Consider the following 23,773-nt stretch of genomic DNA (forward strand, 5'->3'; position numbering starts at 1 on the left):
CCCGTGTTCTCTCTCTCTCTCTCTCTATCTCTCTCTCTCTCTCTCTCTCTCTCTCTCTCTCTCTCTCTCTCTCTCTCTCTCTCTCTCTCTCTCTCTCTCTCTCGCTCTCTCTCTCTCTCTCTCTCTCTCTCTCTCTCTCTCTCTTCTCTCTCTCTCTCTTCTCCTCTCTCTCTCTCTCTCTCTCTCTCTCTCTCTCTCTCTCTCTCCTCTCTCTCTCTCTCTCTCTCTCTCTCTCTCTCTCTCTCTCTCTCTCTCTCTCTCTCTCTCTCTCTCTCTCTCTCTCTCTCTCTCTCTCTCTCTCTCTCTCTCTCTTCTCCACCCCCTCTTCCCCACCCTCCCTCTCGCTCGTTCTCCTCGCGGCGCCACCGCGGGCGGACCACAAAAACTGGGTCCGTCGGCCGTCGACCGCCGCCGGACCGGACCGTGGCCGCGCTGCCGCACGCGGCGGGCCGAGCGGCGACATCACGCTGCGTGACGCGCGGCGGCGGCCGGCCCGTCATGCCGACCAGCGCCCCAGCGGTCGGTCGTCATGGCGACCAGCGCCCCAGCGGCGCTGACGCTGGGCAGGGCGGCGGTCCGGGTGCCAGCCCAGCGAGAGCTGGCCCGCAGGCTGCTTTGCGTTGCTGCTGGGTGCTTAAGCTATGTTGACGTACTGCAGGGGAGCAGGAGACTCGAAGCAGGCCTCGAGGCGTATCACCGGGGTGGAAGACAATGAATCAAATAAAATAAATAGTGGGAGTAGAAAATAGTGGAAGATGGAGCAAACGCGTGTACTCGACATCTCTCTCCCGGGTTTCTTCGATCATTTTGCTGGTTGCCTGCAGAATGTTTGGAAGTGTTCAAATGAGCTAAAACTATTCTTGACATTTTGTCCGTTTTATTCTGACAGACAGCGCAAGAACAGGACCCGCATTCGGGTGACCGGCATTGTAGCAATGCACACTACTCCGTACCTACACATGCACCACCATCCAAATTTCTAACCTAGTGCTCTCCCTCTCAGTGATGCTTCGGGATTTCTGGCATTGGTTTGACGGCCGCTTTGCGAGACCTCCTTCATTGCACTGCCCTCGTCGAACGCTGTCGTGCTGACGGTCGCCCCGGTCCTGTCCGGGACACCATTTAGCACCATGTTGTGAACGAGGACGGTTTTTCTCGGCGGAGGTGATGTGCGGGGCGTCGGGCGTTATTCATAAGCCTGACAATGGCCTGACGTTCCGCGCCTGCCGGTGGCAGCGCGGGAGATATTGGAAAACTCGAGGTGCGGCGTATCTGCCGCAAACTGTTTTGTCGCAGGCTGAATGTGTCTCGGTCCGAGTGAGTGCTTCGTGTGTGTCGCGCGCAGCGTGTTTCTATGATGTGTCGCCTGCAGACCTGAAGGCGCAATATTGCCGGCCGAGGAGTTCGTTCGAAAATTCATTTCCACACTGTCTGCCCGGGCACACATTTCGTCGTTTTTTGCGCAAAGTTTTTACGTCACCTTTCTGTCGACGCTCTGTTCAAATGGATCGCAAAAAGTTCGGAAATGAGCAGGGACCTTGAATGCAGATTTTCAGCCCGCTGTGTGCTATCGCATCACGTTGATAGACATCCCAGGGTCGCGCACGCTGGGGTGCGCCCTTCCTGTTCGCGGCCTGGCACAGCTTGACCTGACCCTTGATGTGACCTGACGGCCGACCTTCACCACCGAGCCTAACGGAACACGCCGCCCCGCAGGTGCTGCCGTTCGACGACAACCTCTGCGTGCGCGAGCCGTGCCTCAACTTCGACAAGTGTCTGACGGTGCTCAAGTTCGGCAACGCCACTGGCTTCATCCACAGCCAGAGCATCCTCTTCCGGCCCATCTACCCCGTCAGCACCTTCGCCTGCCGCTGCCCGGCGGGATTCGCCGGTGAGTAATGGCGCTCGGCGGTGGCCGCCACGGTCGGCGAGGGCGGCACGGAGGGTCTGTGGCTTGGGTGGACTCAACCGAGGAGCCCCCGGCGCCGGGAGCTGGCGATCACGATCGTAGAGGTAAGAGAGTCAACCGGCGTTTTACGTCGAGATTAGGGGATCAGGTAGCATTTACTGTCGGGCTAAGCGCGCAGCCATCGCGTCCGTCGGAAGGGATGCGCAGTTTACATCCACGATCTGAACAGAGTTGATGCGTCCCGCCCGTCGTCTGGATCACGGACCTGCGAAAAAGCAGGGAAATCGTGGAATCAGTCACGCCTTCAGCGCCTGGCCCGAGAACTGACTGTGGACGGGCGCTGGGCGTCGAGATTATCCGAAGGCCACCGTCGAAGCCAGCGCGGGATCGGCTTTCAGCAGAGACTAATGAGCACTGATCGATGGAGACAGCCGGCGCCTGGCCGGGGCTCTCGGCTCGGCCAGGGTGGCTCGTCCTCCACCCACGCCGCCTCACATAACACGAGCAACAAGCATCCCGCCCGCTCTCGCCCGGCCTCGGCGGACGAGATCTCGGGTGCGGAGAGTGAGCGCAGGCGAAAGTGAAGTGACGCAGTGGCCGAATGTATAGGCCTTTGGTTGTCGCTTACACAGAGAGAGCCGAAAGAAGACGAAGCGGTGCGGTGGAGTGTGGATGGGGGTCATGTGTAGTCACTGCCACCACACACGATTTTACAGTCGTGGAGGAAGGCTCTAATGCTCTGAGTGGGTAGATGGGGCTAACTACCAGCATATGACAATGCGATTAGCTCCTCAAATATAACGCAAGCGCTATCGCATTTTTGATGCCTCTTTTTGTTGCATATAAGTATGCTGCCAACTTGGATATAACGTACTAAGCCCTTGCCAGTCACGTAATATCCGTTTTCTTCTAACCGCCTTGATGCCAATAGATTAGGCCAACCTAAAAAACTGCAGTAACGGCTTGCTGCAGACTGGTCACGGCAAAAATCGTCCAGCCGTCAATGGTTGACTTCGTCAGCGCGCCGTTCGGCCCAGCGTGGCATAACGGCCGTTTCTCCCGGAGAAACGGCGTGACAAACGGTGTGGCGTCCCCGTGTGGCAACTGGTGCATGGCGAGGCTGTTGACTCGTGATCTCACAAAACAACGCAGCGGTTCTGTCCGCCCACCAAAGGCCCGACTGTGAATTATCGCCGGCCGCCATCCTACGCCGTCGTTTGAGGGCTCCCGCACGGCGCTGGTGCTCCAGCTGGTTAGCCGCCGACGCGGCGTCGTGCCGTCGTGTCGTTTGCTAACGACGCCGTGTGTTGTCCGGTGTTCACTGCGGGATTCATCCGCGCTGTCCTGGCGGTATTCTTGAAAAACTAACCTCACGATAACCTATGACGTGTACCATAAGCCCAATTTTAGGCTTTGCGCAATGTCCAGGTGGCGAAAATATGTACGGGAATTTGGACAAATCTCCCCCCGGTGAGATTTTCTCACCATTCTCGTGTTCCAGTCATCATATGAGCCTAATCGCGCTGTCATTGAATCTGTCCAATCGAGAACAGCTGCTTTGGAGAGTGATAAGCTCTCCGAGGCAACCCCATACGCCGTCGCCGTGTCGTTTGATCCCTAGTTCTGAACGCGGCGGTCCCGACTGCGCACGCCGGCCAGTCCGGCGGCCTGCCGCGCAGCGTTGCACTCCTGCCACGCTGATTGGGCGGCATGATTGATCTGGTGATTGGGCGGTGATAGGGACCGGTTTTTGCCACCGGTCCGCCAATGCCCGCCCATGTCAAGATGACTGATACCGTGGCCGTGCATCGCTGTGGATCTCGTAACACGTCATTAAGCTGACGGCTGCGACTGGCCGCTGTATTGCACGTTATTCACGCACCAATGATTTCTAGGTGTGCAACGTTTGGCTCATGGCTCTTTACCGCGTTTCTGTAGAAAGCTCAGTTCTGTGCAAGCGCAAGCACTGGTACACACAAAAGATTAGCACACATGCTCCGGGAGTGTCGATGCACCAATAACACAGGCCATTTGTAACATGCCGAACTTCGGCCGTTCCATTCTCAATTGCATTTTGGGAATCTTCTATTTCGATTTTATATTTATTCTCGCGCAATCATGCTAGGTGATAAATAATGATATGCTATCATAATTTTGCTTGAAATGTTTTTCCAGGTAGATATCAAGCATGGCCGCGGGGCTCAGACATTTTTGTTTTTGTCTGCGTACTGAACAATCAAAAAACATTATGAGCTCAGAGTTCTTATGAAGTCGGTCGTCAACCTTCATTATATCAGCAGGCACAGGTTGAGCGACGTTATCAATCAAGCGTGGGTCATATTGTCAATACTCGACGTTATAAAGCCATACATCATAAAACAAAACTCGAACATCCTAGACACGATACACGGTCCTGTACCCCAAGGGCTGCACGAAACTGGACCGGCCAGGCTGGAAGGGTGCGATGACCCATGCCGAGCACTAGGGCAGCTAATTACTTCCACGAACATCATAATTTACTGGCCGCACTGGCCAGCATCAAGACGCGGGGCGTCAGTGTTTGCCTGACGTTCGTAATGAGCAATTTTACAGCCTATTGCTCAGCATGGTTCCTGGTAATCTTCCGACTTAGCCACCTGTGCTCCGGCAGCCCTTGGCGTGGACCCGCGGATCGGGTGTCAGGTTATGGCAGCTCGGACGGTTTATGCTTTTGACACATTTGTGCGTCAGTGTCTGTATTAGAATCCGTGAAATTTTCTGGATTTATGTGTGTATGTTTCAAAATGTAATTGTTTTCTTAACCTTGTTTAGCCGTAATCATAACACAGCTTGAAACGTCGAGTATTGGCAATGTAACCAATGTTTGCTAGGTAATTTCGCTTGATCACAACCTCCTGGCATAATACGGGTCGACAACCGTTGATATAAAAACTCTGAACTCATACTGCCGAAAAACCTGCGTCTCAAGGCCTTTCCCTGCTTATTTGAAATCCCAAAACATGCCTGCCACTCATTAAGCCTGCGTCGTTCTTTTAACGCCGGAATAGTCGAGCGTGTTTTTGTTGCCGAAGTGTCGATGAAAGAGTTGTGAAACTGGCAGCACACGCGAGCGGCGCTCCAAACCGCGTCCCCGGCTGACAGCGTGGCTGCTGAACGTATAGCTGCGAACACAGTGCCACCATAAACCCCCGTGTGTCCGACACGCTGGTGTCTGCTCCGGCGCCTTCGTCCGCTCGCACCTGTTGACGGCTCCGGCGCGCCCTTGCTCCCCAGGGATGCGCGAGTTCTACGAGTGCGACGCCGAGGTGAACCTGTGCTACAGCCAGCCGTGCCAGAACGGCGGCACGTGTCGCCGACGCGAAGGCGGCTACACGTGCGTTTGCCCGCTGGGATATGCCGGTGAGTGCGACAGCGGTAGGGGGCGGCTACGCGTGTGTCTGCCCGCTGGGATACGCCGGTGAGCGCGACAGCGGTAGGGGGCGGCTTCACGAACGCCTGGGTCTCGCGATGGTGCTCCTCAGATCTGCGGCGAAGAGGAACGGTGCCTGTTCTGGCAGTGGCCGCTGCTTCTCTCCCGAGGTGGGCTGTTTATCTGTGGCTGCTAGTTTTTCTCAGCCGCTTAAGCGTGAGGGGTGAGGGTGAAGGGATGGGGGGGGGGGAGGCAGTGAGCATACAGTGGGAGCGGACGGGCGATTCGTTGAACGCCATTTCGCGGTGAGTGCCGATGCCCCTCGACATCCACCGCGCCTCTCACCGCGGGCGGCTCACCGCGCGAAGCGCGCTCCGTCGAGTCCAAGACTGTAGGGGCCTCACGCGGTCCCTCGGGCGGCGCGCTGGCATGTGTAATGGAATCCGACGCGCGACAGTCGCCGGCGGCGCGGATTAAGCCGGGCTCCGCCGGCTGCAGTGATGCATTATGGCCGGGGTCGCGGCGAACCAGGCGGCCGCAATTAGGAGGTCGGTGAATGTCTGCCGAACCGCGGCCGCACGCGTCGGGACGGAGCCTGATCCGGAGTGATTACGCAGAAACGTCATCTGTGACGTTCGCTGACTTGGCGATGCTGTGCTGAAAGCCATTCCTCTGTATGTTGAAATGGGACGTCTTGAAAAAGTTGTTGGGTGCTTGGTTGGTGGCAGTTTTTGGGCGTGACGGGGCTGCACGAGGTCGCTGCCTGGGACGAAATAGTGACCTCTGACACCCAGCGTGGAGCATTTTGGACCACCAGCTGATAATACTGCGAAGGCCGTATGCATCGTGTGTGTTCTGATTACCGACCACGGCCTATACACTGAGGTCTGCGCCCAACGCACTATCCACAGACTCAAGTTTCTAGTCTGAAGGGGCGTATGCGAATAGTAGCCGGGGTCACGTCCTCCCCCCCCCCCCTACCAAATTTATGGCATATGTGACTTTGTTGGTGAGTAAACGCCTGACGGTTCAAATTTATGGTGCACACGCGAGAATAAGAGAAATGAAAGTATGTCATGTTGTTCTACGAAACACAAGGAATCGCGTGCGCCTATGGCACGCCAGCTCTGTTTACAATGGTTTTTAAAATGTTTTACTCCCTTCCCACTGTGAAATCCCGCGCAAGCCCCTGCTAGTTTGATCTAACCTCACGCTGTCCCGTATTTGACATACTGGCCTCCTTACCCTGCAGCCAGAGCTGCCGACTTGTCATCTCACCGCGCTGTCCCGTGCTCACCGTTCCATCACGTCGCAGGGGCTTATCATCTCACCGCACTATGCCATGCCCATCGTGTCCCGTCCCATCGCCGGGCTTGCCATCACACCACGCTGCTCCGTGCCCACCGTTTCCCGGTGACGTCGCCGGAGCTTGCTATCTCACCACGTTGTCCCATGCCCACCGTTTCCCGGTGACGTCGCCGGCAAGAGCTGCCAATCGGACGCGATTGCACAGCACCATGCCGTGCTCAGACCGCTGCCCTCCGTGCTCGCAGGCGAGAGCTGCCAGTTTGACATGCGGCTCGGGTCGTGCCCGGCGCCGGCCGCCGAGCCGGGCGGCTCTGTGTGCCGCGGCGGCTCCGTCTGCGCAGACCTCCGGCGCGGCGGGTTCCTCTGCGACAACTGCACCACCTCGCCGTACCACACCAGCTTCTGCGAGCTCACCGCCCGCGGCTTTTCCACCGGCAGCTTCCTCACCTTCCCGGCGCTGAAGCAGCGACACCGGCTCAATATCAAGCTCAAGTAAGCCTCGGCCGCGGCGAGGGGCCGCGCTTGGCCGCATGTTCATGGAGGCAGTCATTCAGGGGCTGTTTGCTACCAGGAGGACATCGATAAAGCTTTGCTGGCGTGATGCCATACGGCTATAACGAATGTACGTGAGAGGGCTTGGCAAATTTTGAGGAATCTTGTTTGCCACGCTCACCAAAGACATAGCGGATAGGAGGCGGACGAAGGAGTCGGCCGCACCCAGTCCCCGTGAGGGCCTGTGTACTCAAAGGCTCCGCCTAAATTTACCTATGTTTTGTGAGTACTTGCTCCTGTGAGTTTTTATTTAGCAATCGTCAGTGAGTTCTGCGAGGTATCCAGAAGGGTCTGGGCCTCTGGATTGGCAACAGGCCCTCGCTGGTGTAAAATCGGACTCTTGATTGGACAAGAGAAGCGAATTTAGGGCGTCTTAAGGAAAACGGTGGCATTCGCAGGCTGCGAAGCCGCTCTGACAAACTTTCACTCGCGCTCTCATCAAAATCCTGGCTAAGTGCCTGTCACATACACACGCACACATACTTTGTCAACTGCCTTTTAAAATGACAGCAATGTTGACTATGCATTCGACGAGTCTAACTTAAATGCAAACCGTCTTTCGTAGGAAGCGATGCCAAACAGCTTTCATGTAGTGTGTAATTTGAGGCGCTGTTTGGTATATTGTCGGATGGACTGTCGACTTGTAGAGTAGACTGCTTTTTAGCGCATTAGTCAATTCGACGATCAATCCGTCAGATCGATTACGCGGCTTTTTTCTAACCCTACCGGAGGTCATTTACTAAGTCTAACGGAAAATCAATTTTGGGGCTGATCATGTGAGCGGTAAAAGATATTCTTCGGGCTCATTTGTTGTTGCTTCTTTTCTATGCTCCGAGTTTTCTCTTTACGCCGTAAAGATTATCCACAGTTTCGGCCATGACAGGGCAATGAGAAGAAATCGCGCAGCAGTCTTTGTTATGACGGGCTTACTGTAGTCCATGGCGTGACGGTCAATATTTTTTGGTTACGGAAATTTCTGTTCGTCTGATGGACAAAGGGATTTTTGGAGAAAAGCCAAATCCTTCCAACTGTTTCTAAGATAAAGCACCACGCTTCAGGAAAAAACAAAAAGAACCACGTCATTTTAGATAGCAGATGTCCTATGCTCAAAGCAACGGCATAAGCTTTCGCCTATACGTCTGGTAAGGAATTTTCGGGTTTCAGTGGCTGCCCGCAATACTCGAAAGAAAACTCAATCCAGTAAAAATGTTGGGCAGGATTTGCAGCACGCTATTTCGGAGACAGGCCAAGATTATGTTCCGATTGGTTGTCCCCAGAAAGAAATCCAATCTTCCGTTGGCCCAGACCCCACTTTCAGCGCAGCGTTCCGATCCGTCCAGTGGTTCGCTCGGGATTGAAAACGAAGTCGAAACTCGTCAGCAACGATAATTGCAGCCCTGTTGGCGTATGGGCTCTTGGAGGCATGGCCGTACACAATTGCTCGCAAACCAGACTTCCCTCTGACGTTATAGCAGCATATCCCAGGGTGAATTAATTGCTGTTACGACATGATGTACGTACGTTCAGTATACATCGCCCATATCCAGTCCACATGTGAATGTTGATTGCACAGGTCATCAACCTGTCTGCAAAAAAGTGTTAGTTAGCCTTGATACAGTGATCTGTGATTAGACTTAACGATGGGGTGGCCGGTAGACAGCTTGGGGCCGTCGAATCGATGTCGACCTCGACTGAAAGCTTCTCTCCTTTTCCGCACTCTGGCACGAAACATTTGACTCTTTCTGGACCAGCTCGGGTGTCCCCGCGCCACAGCCGACCATGGCCACACCCCGTAACCCGGCTGATGACCTCGTGACCTCGTGACAGTCGTGAGCCGCTCGTGACCCGGCGCGCTGCGCCACAGGTTCGCCACACGCTCCCGCAACGGCCTGCTGCTCTACAACGGCCGCTACAACGAGCGGCACGACTTCATAGCGCTCGAGGTGGTGGACGGCGACGTGCGCTTCTCCTTCAGCGTCGGCAACGGCGCCACCCACGTCACGGGCCGCGTGGAGGGGGGCGTCAGCGACGGCGGCTGGCACCAGGTCGAGGTCAACTACCACAACCGGGTACGTGCGCCGACGTCCGATGATTCCTTCACAGTCGGCATGGTCGGATGCCGGTGTCAGGGCAGGAGTCCGTTGATGGGCTCTGGTTGGAGTGCGGCGGTTTCGATTCAAAGTCATAAATCCATGTCACTTTTCAGATTTTTGAAGACTGCTTCTCGGGTTGGGAAACGCACTAATGAAAGCAAGCGAAAGCCGAGTGCAAGGTTATTCTAAATTACGCCGAAATATCTGTGTCTTTGCAGCTTCCTGGAAGATCTCTTGGAGGGCAGCGTTATTATCTCTCTCTCTTCCCGGGCTCAAACCAAATCCTCCTTAATCTGTGCGATGGTACATATGAACAGACGTGGAGGGTAACTTCCTCCCGACACTTTCGACTGACCCCTTATCCCGACACCTTTCCGGTGGGAGCATCGACGCATGAAGACCAAGCAGCGGCGAAAGCCCGAGGAGTCGTGGGCGTTGAGGCGTGCCCGTTTAATCAGCAGCCTCTGAATGTAGAGCCTTTGCGGGTCACATATGCTCTTAAAACCGATGGCCGTGCCAACCAGCCAATCAAAGTGGCGCCATAAAAACTTGACGCTTTTCATCATCGTTCACCGGGACACCGATTAGCGCTGATTGACCTCGCGGCAAAAAGCTTATGGTCGAGCTGCTTCAATCGGGGCCCGTTCTCCACCCTGCACTCATCCTGTGTCGTCGCTAAGAAAGACGACCGAAGCATACCGAAGCTTGCTCTAAATTTTCACTCAATGGACGCAGATCTGCACCGAGAAGGGTTTCAAATGAAAAGCGATTTGCGACATTTACCTTTCAGCATTTGTATGCTGTACTTTCAGCGCCTATCATTGATGTAGCATGACGCCCGCCTGTCAAAAGTGTCGGAAAAGATCACCACAAAATCACGTGCACGTTTGGACTTCGCACACGCAGAATGAGACAGCACGACAAAACACGTAACTACACTGTGGACAAAACCTCCTCACCCTGGTCAAAAGTGGGTTCGTGTTGAGTGGGAGGGGAGGGAAGCGATCGCGCCTGTGTGGGCTCGAGTCGCAGCCGACTGGCGTCTGTGTTGGCAGTTGGGACCAGGGCTGAGCGGATGACGTCCTTACACGGCTGTGATATTGACAGTACTTAAATCCTCTGAATCGCTGTGTAAATAAAACGTAACAGGAATGAAAGCAATTAATTTCCGATCGATTTTATGGACGAGATGTGAATAAGGCGTGTAAGTGCTATCTTACTTGCTGAAGGATGTACAAATATTCTCAAGCCACGACTCATGAGTCGCAGTCGTAATCTCTTACGTTTGTGAGGTGAGTGATTACGTGCAATGTATGCAGACGCTATCGGAAGCCCTCAGGATCGGTGTCAGGTCCCGTGGCGACAGTGACCGCCGCCGCCGCCGCCTGCGGGCAGCCAGCTGGGCGCTCGGCGTCGGCGCATTATCGGATCACGTGACTGTCCTCAGACGGCCACCATCGTCATGGACGGCTGCGACAGAGGCCTGGCGCTGAAGTCGGCGCCCGGCCTGGCCGACTACCGCTGCGCCAACCGCACCACCATGCAGCTGGAGCACAGGTCGGTGGCGGCGACGCCGTCGTGGAGAGCTGAGCCGAGCCCGCCGTTACACGGGGCGCAGCGTCTGAGATCGGCTCGAGAGGATGGGCGACAGACCGGAACGTCTTGGCGGTGGCTTTGCGCTGAATATGCATTGCGAGCGACACTCTCACAACACTTCCCTATGAGTGCTCTTATGAGAGTTTATGAGTTTCCAGGGTGTTTAGTGCCGTCAGTCCGGTTGTATTCGCTGAATTCAATTCAGACCTTGCTTTGGTTGATGGATAGGCTCAAGATGTTGGGATGAGGATATCAAAATGCGTCTGAAGATCCTAGGAAACGCTGCAAAGTCGTACGTGTCAGAATCTTGACGGGATAAAAAGATGGTATGTCGTGTACGCGCTTACTATGTCGCCTAGATCAACAATGTCCCTAGGGGAGCCGACCAGACGCTCCCATGTGCCTGGTGTGTACAGGTGCGCTCACCTCAAGGAGTGGTGCCAGCGGTTCGTGGACCTGACGGGTCCGCTGCAGATCGGCGGCCTGCCGTCGCTGCCTACCAAGTTCCAGGTCCGCTCACAGCACTTCACTGGCTGCATCCGCGACCTCTTCATCGACTACAAGCTGCTGGACCTCAACCGGTGAGTGGGGTGACGCGCGCGGCTGACGCCCGAGTGGCTGTGAAGGCGCAGTCCACTCATGTTTTGCGGTGGTTGGAGTGGGAAATATGGATTAGATGCTCTCGTAGTGTTGCAGAAGGCTCTCCGTGCAGCTGACGTGCGCGCAAGGAATACGGATACGGTGTTTGTAATAAGTACACCTCTAATTTGCCAGTTGTGCTCTTCTCTAAGGCAGCTCCTTGATATCAGTTGCAGCAAAATAGATAAATAAACAAATAAATAAGGTACTGTCACTCTGTGCTGCTGATACGCCTGTCTTGCGGGGAAGATTCCTGCAAAACTTCGTCCATTGAACAGCAAACTAATTACACAAAACGTTTAACTACTTTGCGTTTTAAAATAACTGAGTATCCTAGTTTTTAGCTAGAATCTCTTGCACTGTAGGAGCTCTTGCGATGTTACTTTTTTCTATAAGCTTGTACGGATACAATCCAGGTTGTTTTGCGGTGCTACAAACCCGGCCTAAAAAACTGCGACAGCTCCTTAAATCGACCCCGAGCTGGTCAGCAGGATGTTTACAGCCGTGCTTCTCAGCGCGGCACTTGTTATTACTTTTCTGTCCGTGCAGGTACGTGGCCAATAACAACACGGTGGCCGGCTGTTCGGAGAAGCAGGAGTTCTGCATGTCCAGGCCCTGCCAGAACGGTGGCACGTGCACAGAGGGCTGGGGCACCTACGTCTGCCGCTGCCCGGACGGCTACGGCGGCAAAGACTGCGGAGAGAGTAAGTCCAGTATGACCGGACGAAAACCTGCAGAAGAAGTGGCACTGACAGTAGCGCCGATTAACGTGCTCACTACCCCAATACACTGATCCACATTTTCCGGCGTCGCTGATTTGCAGCGTAGATCGTTCCAGCATTCAGGTCTCGTAAAATGTGTGCAGCGAAACATCGTCGCGTAGGGTATGTGAGATGAGCACCTCCCTTAGAAGGTGCGAGGCGGCGTCGCCTCTTCCAAGCTACCCGATCGCCTGTAGCCGCACGTGTGTGAAGCCACGCCGGTGTGTGACACTGCATTGTCTTCCCGCGAGGACCGCTGTCACGTGCTCGGCTTCTCCTCCGCAGCAACCGAGCTACCGCGGCGTCTGCAGGGTGATGGTTACGTGGCGTACGTCGGTCGCATCGAGGCCGTGGAGATGCCCTGGTTCAGCAGCCTCTCGTTCCGCACGCGCGCGCCGGACGGCCTGCTGATGAGGCTCAGCTTTGGCGGCGGACTCATTACCCGCCTGCTGGTGAGTCGGTGACTCCGTACCCGGCTGCTGGTGGGTCAGTGACTCGATACCCGGCTGCTGGTGAGTCAGCGACTCGGTGCCCGCCCACTGGTGAGTCGGTGACTCGATACCCGGTTGCTGGTGAGCCAGTGACTCGGTACTCGGATCCTGGTGAGTCAGTGACTCGGTGCCCGGCTGCTGGTGAGCCAGTGACTCGGTACCCGGCTGCTGGTAAGCCAGTGACTCGGTACTCGGCTGTTGATGAGTCACCGGTATCGGCGCGCACCCACTGCTGAGCCAGTCACCTCGAAACCCGCCCGGCGGTGGCTCGCCGACTCAGCGCCCATCTGCTGTGAATCACTGATGTCGGTGCCGCCTGGTGGTGAATCACTGACCTTGATGTTCTCTTGACGCTAACTCACTTGCATCGAAAACTTTTGGTTGTAGCTTCGTCACGTATGACAGCGGTTTGAAGTCAGTTAAGCTTGTTGTCGGCGTTGGCTACGAGGTAATGGTTATTCCAGTAAACGGAACACTGAACGCTTTCGAGGACTGGCCCACATCTCTAACTGCAAATGTACTGCGCGTCTGTTTTCTGTACACGCCCCTCCCCTCTCCCCTCCCACTCCTCTCCACACCATGTATTACATATCGTGTGCAGTTTTTTCGCGCAGTGTCTGGTATGGCCGACACAATACTCATTTACTCGTGATCCTCAGATCCGTTCCGGGTATATCGAGTACCATTATCACTCGGAGGTGCTTGTCCTGGACACTGTGCAAGTTAGTGACGGTCGCTGGCACCACGTACAGATCAAGTGGATGAAGGACGAGGTCTGGATCAATCTCGGTAAGCCACCAATCAAGGAGCTCCAGTGCCCGGAATTCCCGTGCGTGTGTTTGTAGGCTCACCATGTAAGCACGGCACCGAAGGGGGCTTATGCTTCGAGTGTGTTTTCTATGTCTCTGGCGATAGAAGCCTAAGCAGACCGGGGACATTCGTGCAGTGAGACCAACAGGAAGGAAAAACGCTTGCTTGGAATGTTTTTTTGCGAAAATATTTAAAAAGGGCTGTATCCAGACAAACGCGGCTTATCTGTCCTATGTCGCTGCTAGGCCTGCACTGACTGCTAAAGGACTCGCGGCAGTCTGACAGACCGCAGACCATGGACGGCTGCGATCAGAAAGGTCCAAGTCGTCTCTGTTTGGTTAGATCTTGGCGACCGACCCTGTCCGTGGTGTTTCAGACTACGGCAACCACGAGCTGACCCGGCCTGGGGACGCCCAGCTCGCCGGCCTGTACGTGGACGAGGTCACAGTCGGAGGCGCCCCCGGCGAGGACAGCGACGTGGCCGGCTTTACGGGCTGTCTCAGGGTAACTAGCGCAGCACGTGCCACCCGTGCCGGCTGTGGAACTGCGACAAACGAAGCCGCCCAGGGGATGGGCAGCAGGCCGACGGCGTGTAGACATCAGGAGAAATGTTGAACTGCACTTACAGTAGACATCACGTGCGTCATGCTGGTGCTAGGCTTCTAGTGCTGCGCAACATTGATTTGCTTTGGGTTTTAGCCTTTTTGGGACCTTTCATTGGGCGTGCTCTCAAGTTACGAGTGCTGACCTTCGGAATGAACCGACCAGGGATATCGTTCCAAACGTTATAAGTTTGGCGAGCCCACTCACATTAACATCCGTACGCAGGACGTGCGCGTCGGCAACACCCCGAACTCGACCCTGTTCATCGAGGACGACAGCCGAGCCATCAGCGGCTGCTCGCTCACGAGCCGGTGCGAGTCGGCCACGTGTCCCGAGCACAGCACGTGCCTCGACACGTGGGCCCACCACGAGTGTGTGTGTCAACCAGGTGAGGCGGCGTCCTGCAGGGGCTTTGATCACTGGTCAGCGAAGTGTGGACAGTCGCAGTGAGCTGTGTTGCTTTTATGGACGTACCTCGCACGGTAGAACTACGAAAACGGATGTTGTTTGTTGTCATCATTGAGTCGTCACAAGGTTGCATAATCTTGTTCTGTAAATGCCGGGCGGAGAACTTTGTCATTAATGTTCTCATTGTCATTTACTGCGTGTGCTTTGCTGCAGGTTTCGTGGGAAAGCAGTGTCAGCACGTGTGCCAGCTGCAGCCGTGCCAAAACAACGCCACGTGCAGCATGGACGCGAGCGACCCGCGGGGCTACCAGTGTCGCTGCACCTCCGAGCTGACCTACGGTGTGTCTTGTCCCATGCCATGCTGGCGAGGTGACTCCCTGTTCTCTCCGCACCCGCACCGATGAGGGGGGGGGGGCACCCCGTCCTTTCCCCAGCCGCGCCGGCCGGGTGGCGCCCTATCTTCACCCCAGCTGCGCCGGCAGGGTCGCGCACTGTCCTCCTCGTGCCGCGCCGTCGGCTCACGCATGTGCCTTTTTGATGCGGCCCCGCTCCTGCGGTGGAGAGTGACGCGGGTTTTCGTGAACTGATGACGACACCACTGGCTATCGTTTTGACTGCGGAGTCGCACAGCAACGCCCAAACTTCACACACCGAGACAGGAAGGGCGCGAGCGATGCCGAGGTGCGCCGGTTCGTCCGTGTTAATGGTTTGATCCCTGCTCACCTCAGGTCCGTACTGTGAGTCGGAGATCGCGCAGCCGTGCCCTAGCAAGTGGTGGGGTTACCCGGTGTGCGGCCCCTGTGACTGTGACACCGAGAAGGGCTACGACAGCGACTGCCACAAGAAGACCGGCCAGTGTCGGTGCAAGGTATCAGACTGCGTGCCATGCCGAACCATGCCAGACCTGCATGCCAAAAGTCCATTAGGTCGAGCTGTATTCCGAACCCTTGTGCTCCATTGTGAACATCCTGTGAATTTGATCGCTGTACGACTTGACGAACTCGGTCACGAACGACGAACTCGCATGAATTGGGAACCCCAGCCTGGGTGCAATTTCTGGATTGACTCGCGCCTGACGCTCCTGAGAAGCAAGCTGAGTCGGGAGCTTCCGGAGCTGGAGCTTCCGTCGCTGGAACGTGACTGATGAGTGTTACGACACGACAAACACGACACGACACGCCAAACACGAGCACGACATGCCAAACACGAGCGAGGCTGAACACGCCACCTACACGCCACGTATCTCTGGGTGTTGATCCACCGCCTTCCCCGCCCCCCTCCCCCTGCTGACCGGTCGTCAGCGACTGGACCCAGCTAACGCAGCCCAGCCGCAGCAGTTGGACTTCCTTGACTCGGTTGGTGACAGCGTTGCCACGGCCAGCTACCATCTTTAGAGCTCCACGGAGCCCCTCCCCCGTCAGGAACGCTTCGATGGCAGTCATCGCAGCTTTGCGAATTCATCTCGGACGGAATAGTGATCGATGAACTTTACATGCCGGAACTTTTCGGGGGCTCAATTGTCGCGGAAACTTCGTTTCGAGCGGCTTTGCCGGAAATTGGTGTAATACTGGGCCAAACTTCACACTCACAGAATTCAATCAGGCAGGCAACTCACCTCAGCATGTCATCTCGCGTCTCATTTTGAACCATGTTCTAGAGCGATAAGAGAGACTTCTCAGAAATTCCTTCCGACATCGATCCCCATCATGCTACGCCGGGCTATTGTTTGAAATTGTCTATCGTCGACACTCGAACGCTCGCATTTGCTAGTGTGCTGTCTTATCAATGAACGACGCTCACGAGCTATCTTTAAGTTTATCTGCATCTCTTAAGGTATGCTGTTACGCTTGCGGTGCATGCTTGGTTCAACGAAGCCTGTTTGTCACCAACCGGCCATATGTCGGTGATCTGTGCATCTTTGCGTGTTCAGGATACGCTTGCGCTGTTCAGGATAGCCTTTGTCATTACAGAATCTGCATGTTTCGAAACATTCTGGATGTTTTGATTGATCGCCATCGTAAAGCAGGCTACAGTCGTGTCAGACGGCGTCCCACGCGTTCGGCCATCCGTAGCATGGCGGCCGTCCGTTACTGGGCCGGTGGGGTTATACCGAAGGTCGGGCTCCAAGCTCGCCCCCTACACCAGTCTCACTGATCGTCCTCCCACTGGTGGGACTGCCGATCGGCGGTCCCACCAGTGCCCCTCCCGCTCCTGCCGCCAGCGGTCCCACTGACCGGCACTGCCCTCCGCCAGGCGAACCACTTCCGTCCGCCGGGCTCGGACACGTGCTACCCGTGTGGCTGCTACGGCACGGGCAGCGCCGGCCGCGCCTGCGACCCGCTCACCGGCCAGTGCCCCTGCAAGAACGGTGTCATCGGCCGCCGCTGCGACGCCTGCAGCCATCCGTTCGCAGAGGTGGGCGGCGGCCGAGGTCGGGACGCGAGGCGAGGCGAGGCTTTGTTGGCATCGATCAGTTATTGATCAATTCTTCTTTTCACGTAGGGACTCCTCGGTGCTGGAGTGATAATTAATACAAAAGCCCCCATGTTATCTGTACTGTTTGCTTAGCTTCGCGATTCCTCTTGTGTTATTTGTCTATCGATTTGTGTTCCAGCCTGCAGCTGATTATTTCCACCGTATTCAAGTACGTCGCCCATTTTCAAACGTCCTCGGCGTCGTCGGTTGTTGACGCTGCGCCCACACCGTCCGCCGCAGGTGACGAGCCGGGGCTGCGAGGTCGTGTACACCGGCTGCCCGCGCATGCACGTGGCCGGCGTTCTTTGGGAGCAGACCGAGTTCGACAAGACGGCCGTGCAGGAGTGCCCCGAGGGCGCCGAGGGTCAGGCTCGCCGCGCCTGCGACCGCGAGACGGGCTGGGCCGAGCCAGACCTCAGCGAGTGCCTCAGCGTCGGGCTCAAGCAGCAGGAGTACCTGGTGAGAGCGCGGCGGCGGGGCCCGCCAGCGGCTGCCTGTCTGGCGTGGGGTTAGCGGTGGGTCATTGTAGCGTTGTGGCTGAGGAACTGCTACATGTTAACGTGGCCTCTGCTTTGGTGCAGCCCGTGCGAATACGATGAATTCAGGACGCGATCATTGCTTAATGCGTTTGCGTTGGAACGGATGCGTCGAACGTCTTCGTACGTTGCGTTGTGCGTTGGAGTCGGATGCGTCTTTGTGCGTTGCATCGGCACGCACACAACACACAACACACAGCATCGGCGGCTACAGCCACACACAGCTACAGCTCGCACGGAGCTCTTCGCTCCAGCTCTCACTCGGGCGGACTATTATCAGACGTATTACATATATATATATATATATATATATATATATATATATATATATATATATATATTGCTCTGACCCATATTTGACCCCGGGCCTGGTCACGGCTTGTTCCTTCAGATGTCTGACCTGCCCTGACTCCGTTAGGTGGGGAGTCTGATGGCGAGCGAGCTCAGCTTCACCCCGTTCCTCTCCGTGTCGACGGCCGCCGACCTGCTAGCCGCCGCTCGCTCAACCGACAACCTCTATGCCACCGACATCTACTACATCTACAAGCTGGTGCGCCTGCTGCTGCAGTACGAGAACAACGAGGCCGGCCTCAACCTGTCCCACCGGCAGGACAAGAACTTCATACCGGTCAGTGGTGGTCGCAGACTGTGCCAGGCCCGTGCCAGGCAGGGATGCTCTCCACCAGCCTCAGGGCTGGAAACGGTAGTCAGACGTCAGCTAGCCCTGTGTGGTAGACTAGTTATGTGCCGATAACTGTTCGTTTAGTGGTGACTTGAGTACCGGCAGCGAAATATTCTCAGTCACCCGCGAAGTTAAACGTAAACGCCGCTGACCAACACTTTAACCAGGAGACCGATATGCATTTTTCGTGGCATTTGTGGCGTGCAGAAATCGTAGTCCACCATTGGCAACAGATGACTGTTGAAAAATGAATGAGCCAGATGCATCAGCCTCAAAGATGGCTCAACGGTAATTGCCGTTATTCGCGTTTCTGCAGGTTTCATAATTTTGACAAACATGTGTTTTCAATCCGTCGGAACTTTGCATTTTTCAATATCATTCTTGCAGTGATACATCGTGGTATACTCCTACCATGACTGAGTAGGAACATAACTGGCTCCCTTAACATTTGCAGAATATTCTCGGTGCCACGAGTATAATTCTTCAGCCCAAATATAAGCGGCACTGGGAGAAAATTCACAGCCAACTGAAGGAAGGTGCCAGCAACCTCCTTCAAGACTTCGACCAGTATGCGTACACGCTGGTGAAGACGCAGCGAGACACGTTCACGGATCCTATGGAGATTGCTACGGACAACGTCGGTAAGATTTCCATGAGCGTTCACCATAGATTACCAAAGGAGCAAGGGTCTGCACAGACTCACAAAGTAGAGTATACAGTGGCGTAACGACATCGTTTATCACTGCGTTTACATACGAGCTACGGGTGCTCGGTAACCGGCCCACGTTGTACGCTTAAGTTCCGGGTTACTTGCCATCGCGCGAACGGAGGTTACTTGCCCGCTGTGACGGGGGTGGCTCCAACTCCCCTCGTTCAGACTAGACTGCGCTGGCGGGGCCTGCCGTGTGTACCTCTCCCCGCCTCTGTCACACTGACCTCTCCCCTCCGCGTCACAGTGCTGGGTCTGGACACGGTCAGCTGGCGGGAGCTGCACGGCTCGGCATCTGATGGTCGGGTGGACCTGCCGGAGCAGCTCGCCTTCCTCGAGCGCAGCCCGGCGCCCGGGATGGGCTCGGCCGTCGTGCTGCCCAAGCACAATAACTACCCGCGCAGCCGCGTCACCTGGGACGACCACAACGCCGTGCTGCTGCCGCTCTCGCTGCTCGGCATCGACGCGCTCGGGCCGGGCGAGACTGCCGGCCGGCCGGCCGACCAGCGCGCCGCCGTCGGATATGTGCTGTTCCGCTCGCTGGCCGCGCTGCTGCCGGCCGAGTACGGCGACGACGTGCGCCTGCGCTGGGGCGTCGGCGTCAGCGCGCGCAGCGCGGCGCTGGCGCTGGCCGTCAACACGGCCGACGGCGTGCTGCGCGGCGACACGGCAGTGCCGGTGCGGCTGCAGCTGCGCACCGATCGACTCTCGGCCAAGAGCAACCCGCAGTGTGTGCGCTGGCAGCACAACGTCGAGTGAGTGTGCCGGCCGGCCGGAGGCGGGGGTCGAGCTGGGGCTTGACGAGGTGGGATGGGAGGGAGCGCTGCGTTGGAGCGTTTGGGTGTTTTTTAAGTGCTCTTGGTACAGTGGCCTGAATGCAAAACCGATCCCGGTGTGAAGGTCCATTGTGATTCTCAGCGTGATCCCGGTGTGGAGGTCCATTGTGCTCCTCAGCGTGATCCCGGTGTGGAGGTCCATTGTGGTCCTCAGCGTGATCCCGGTGTGAAGGTCCATTGTGATTCTCAGCGTGATCACCAGCTTGTGCGACCAGCTTAGCTTACGCCCACGCATCAGCCTCGTGTTACATACTCGGTGGTCGGCGGCGACGAGCGTGTGTATTCAAGTCTGTACATGCCGACGCTCGCCGGTTTGCCATGACTTCACGCTGCCTGACGTCTTGCTGCAGCGGCTCGGGCTACTGGACCCGCCAGGGCTGCAAGACCGAGTACATGGAGCCGTGGCAGTACCAGGGCAACTTCACCTACGTCAACTGCACCTGCTCCCACCTCTCCAGCTTCGCCGTGCTCATGGATGACCCATCCGCCGAGGTAAGGCTGGGACTCTGGCTGTCGTGGAGGTGGCTGTCTTACGCTAAAATTAGGGCTGCTTTTAGCTGCATTTAGCTATATAGTCTAAGGCCCGATGATTTGACAGCTGCCATCGGCGAGTTGCCATTTTCGACCCCACTTCTCTACTTGTTCTACAGCCAAACTTTTTGCTTCGGCCATCGTTTCGGCGGCTGCTCTGTTTCCGGCGTCGGATGTTTCCGGCGTGGTCTGTGAGTGACCAGCCACTCTCCTCCGCAGTTCCTGATCGAGACGTCACCAGCGGAGAACATCGTCACATACATCGGCCTGCTGGCCTCGATCGTGTTGCTGCTGCTAAGCTTCCTCATTTTCTGCCTGCTGCGCGGCGGCCTGCAGACAAACTCAAACAGCATTCACAAGAACCTGGCCTTCTGCCTGTTCGCCGCCCAGCTCATCTTCCTCACGGCGCTCAAGCTGCGCCAGCTGCTGATCGTACAGGAGGTGGGTGCTGCGCTCTGGCGGAACGGTGGCGAACTTGCAGCAACCGGCTGCATAAGCGGAGCGCTGGCAGTACCATCAAAACGATAAGGCTTGAAGGGTAATCTTGTCTTTTCAACTGAGAATTCATGACGTGACTATCTGAGATGCTGCATGATAATTTGCAGTCTGCGCATCCAAAGATTCCAAATCACCCTTGTCACACTGCTATCGGTATTTGTCTACAAACAATGACAACACTACGCAAGTGCGTTTGGAAACAAGTGAGCCTGACCGCCCAGTTGTGTGTGATCTACCATGCTTCTTCGTAACGTCAAACATGGTCTACCCCTCCCCAGTTCCCGTGCAAGATGGTGGCCATCCTGCTGCACTACTTGTGGTTGTCGGCCTTCTGCTGGCTGCTGCTCGAGTCGGTACACGTGCACCGTATGCTGACCGAGATGCGGGACGTGAACCACGGCACCATGCGCTTTTACTACTCCCTCGGCTACGGCGTGCCGGCCATCATCGTCGGTCTGGCCGTCGGGGTGCGCGCAGACCAGTACGGTAGGTGTCCGATCACGCGGAGACGGTCGACATCGTTGAGGCATGTTAATGACCGGTTTGGTGGGGTCACCGTCAGCAGAGGACGCCCCGGACCCGTTTTGCCATAGTTTGCTGTCAGGTTCAGTGTTGTACGCATCAGTACGGTACATTTGTTATAAAAGCGTTGCGTTTCCGATCAGTACGGTACGTTCAGTATCGGTGGTAATTATGGATAGCGTAGACAGCATGGATCAGCTTGGTATGTTCCGAATCAGTTTGGTATTTTCACAGTAGGTTTACTTCCTCGTCACGACTGACGTACGAGAATGCTGTTCCTGAGGGCACGTGCCACCGTTCGTTGACCGTAAAGCTCAGATGTGAGTACAAATTCTAAAACAGCATATCACCCGCACTGGTGAGTGGCATGTGTAGAAGCCACTGACTAGACTAATCCTCGATAACTCTCAACATCGTCTCATTTTCCCGACGGTCGTTTATGTTTTTCTTTCAGGCAACATCTACTTTTGCTGGCTGTCGATCCACGAGTCGGTCATCTGGGCCATGGTCGGTCCCGTCTTCGTCCTGGTCACCGCCACGCTGGTCAACTTTGTCCTCGCCATCCGAGCCTCGCTGTCTCTCAAGGACCACGTGGAGGGATTCGGGAACCTCAGGTCAATATCCAGCTTCGATACGGCATGGTGGAGTGGAAAGCATGACCGGACGTTGAGGCCCAGCCTGTGAACGTTTCGTATTGACCGGTAAATTGGAAGTCGATGATTGGGTGCCTATGCATTGCAATGACATAAGTTTGACGATCTCGGAACGAGTGGTAATTTTGGTCCTTCGATAGGAGTTTAACTTATAAATGGCTCATCACCACTGGCGATTAACGCGCCAGTTTTGCCTCGTGCAGGCGGACCACCCAGTGAGTAGCTTGGGAGGGGGACACTGCAGTCTCGGTCCTCCCGCTGCTGACCTGCCGTCACCACTTCAGGACGCAGCTCCGACCGTGCTTGGCCGTGACGCGCCGTGCGTCCGTTTCAGGACGCTTCTCTGGCTGGCCGTGACGCTGCTGCCGCTGATGGGCGCCGTCTGGGTGCTGGCCGTGCTCTCCGTCAGCGAGGAGATGGAGGTGCTCAACTACCTGCTGGCCGCCTTCTCACTGCTGCTGGGCCTGTTCGTGCTGCTCGGCTACTGCCTGCTCAACCGGCGCGTGCGCCAGGGCACGATGCGCAGTCTGGCCCTCTGCTGCGGCCGCAAGCTCGCCTACGACGAGAGCCTTAGCGGCACGCGCACCACCATGGCGTCGCGCTCGGCGCTCTCCTACCACCACGACGACATCCTGCGCAGGAACGTCGGCATCTCCACCTCGTCCACCACCAGCCGCTCCACCTGCAAGACGTCCAGCAGCCCGTACAGCATGGGCATCAACGCGCCGAGCACCACCTCCAACAGCCAGCCGGCCTCCAGCCTCAACGACCTTCGGCCGAGCGGTTCGCGGCGCAGCAAAGGTAGGGCAGACGGTGTTCTGCGGCGGAGAGGGTAGCCGGGCGGGTGGCGCGCGCCACGGGTGGTGCGCCGGTCCTGACCGTGGCTAAAAATCTGGCTGCTACCGTTTCACGGGAGAATGATCCTTGGTAAGGGACTTTGATAGTGGTACGGCAAGGATACACGTTGGGCGCTTTACCTACCGCTACCGTGATGCTCAGAAGTCAGCGCCTTCGTCATAGCTTAGGATACCGTATTCAAAAGCAGCATAACTATCACCGCTTACGTAAGTAACGTAACGTCCGCACTTAAGGTCCTTCAATGCCTCTGGTAAATTAGCTCCGACAAATATCGCGACCATGGACAATCCATGCCGTGGCCATTGAAAATCCATGTCGTGGCCATGGGCGTGTTGAAACCCGAGCCGACCTCTGTCGTGACCGGCAGGCCGCCGCGTCCACCGCTCGCGACGGGAGTCTGACTCGGAGTCGGACGACTCGGTGGCCAGGCGCAGCCTGTCTCTGGCCTCGAGTCACAGCAGCGACGAGGAGGAGATGGCGAACGGGGCAGCGCCCCAGCTGCGGGTGGAGGAGCGCGGCCACCCCGGCCAGAGCGGACAGCGTGAGTGTTGTGACTTCGGCCCTCAGGGGTCAGCCCGATAATGTGCGGCGTACTAGCACGGGTGGCGGTTCTGGTGTCGTAAACCAAACTCGATCTGCAAGACGAGGATGGTGGTTGCGGTTGCTGGCTTGTATGGGACGTGTGGCTGGTGAAGGTTTCTGGTCGCCCAGCGACTGTCATCTCAGATACGACAGATGTCCTGTTGCTTATCTGTGGACGCGGTGCAGGGACACTGTCCTTTTTTGTGCCGGTGTTGTGGTGACAGAATCGAGCTTGTCTCCCTTCGTACCCGCTTTCCCCGCCGTGTCTGACTGAGCTGAATGGGCAACAACCAAGGCTCTGCCATGGCTTCC

The 23,773-nt window shown here is 56.3% G+C and overlaps 1 protein-coding gene across 1 annotated transcript in view; it reads left to right on the forward strand.

Moving 5' to 3' along the window:
- The window catches only part of stan (Protocadherin-like wing polarity protein stan), a gene marked incomplete at its 3' end in the record, with an annotated part of 64,591 nt that overhangs the window by 38,745 nt on the left and 2,073 nt on the right, over window positions 1-23,773 (forward strand). The window contains 26 exon segments of the mRNA XM_037231866.1: window positions 1,237-1,261; window positions 1,692-1,891; window positions 5,183-5,308; window positions 6,872-7,118; window positions 9,043-9,247; window positions 10,719-10,828; window positions 11,284-11,448; window positions 12,056-12,210; window positions 12,553-12,719; window positions 13,418-13,547; window positions 13,945-14,072; window positions 14,397-14,559; window positions 14,793-14,918; window positions 15,308-15,447; window positions 16,833-16,994; window positions 17,295-17,513; window positions 18,009-18,218; window positions 18,727-18,913; window positions 19,229-19,467; window positions 19,612-19,736; window positions 20,168-20,309; window positions 20,568-20,789; window positions 21,125-21,332; window positions 21,823-21,982; window positions 22,356-22,822; window positions 23,247-23,420. Coding sequence (XP_037087761.1) covers window positions 1,237-1,261; window positions 1,692-1,891; window positions 5,183-5,308; window positions 6,872-7,118; window positions 9,043-9,247; window positions 10,719-10,828; window positions 11,284-11,448; window positions 12,056-12,210; window positions 12,553-12,719; window positions 13,418-13,547; window positions 13,945-14,072; window positions 14,397-14,559; window positions 14,793-14,918; window positions 15,308-15,447; window positions 16,833-16,994; window positions 17,295-17,513; window positions 18,009-18,218; window positions 18,727-18,913; window positions 19,229-19,467; window positions 19,612-19,736; window positions 20,168-20,309; window positions 20,568-20,789; window positions 21,125-21,332; window positions 21,823-21,982; window positions 22,356-22,822; window positions 23,247-23,420 — 4,602 coding nt within the window.

This window comes from Pollicipes pollicipes, unplaced genomic scaffold (assembly GCF_011947565.3).
Source record: "Pollicipes pollicipes isolate AB1234 unplaced genomic scaffold, Ppol_2.1 Scaffold_6686;HRSCAF=7923_pilon_pilon_pilon, whole genome shotgun sequence".
Classification (NCBI taxonomy): Eukaryota; Metazoa; Arthropoda; class Thecostraca; order Pollicipedomorpha; family Pollicipedidae; genus Pollicipes; species Pollicipes pollicipes.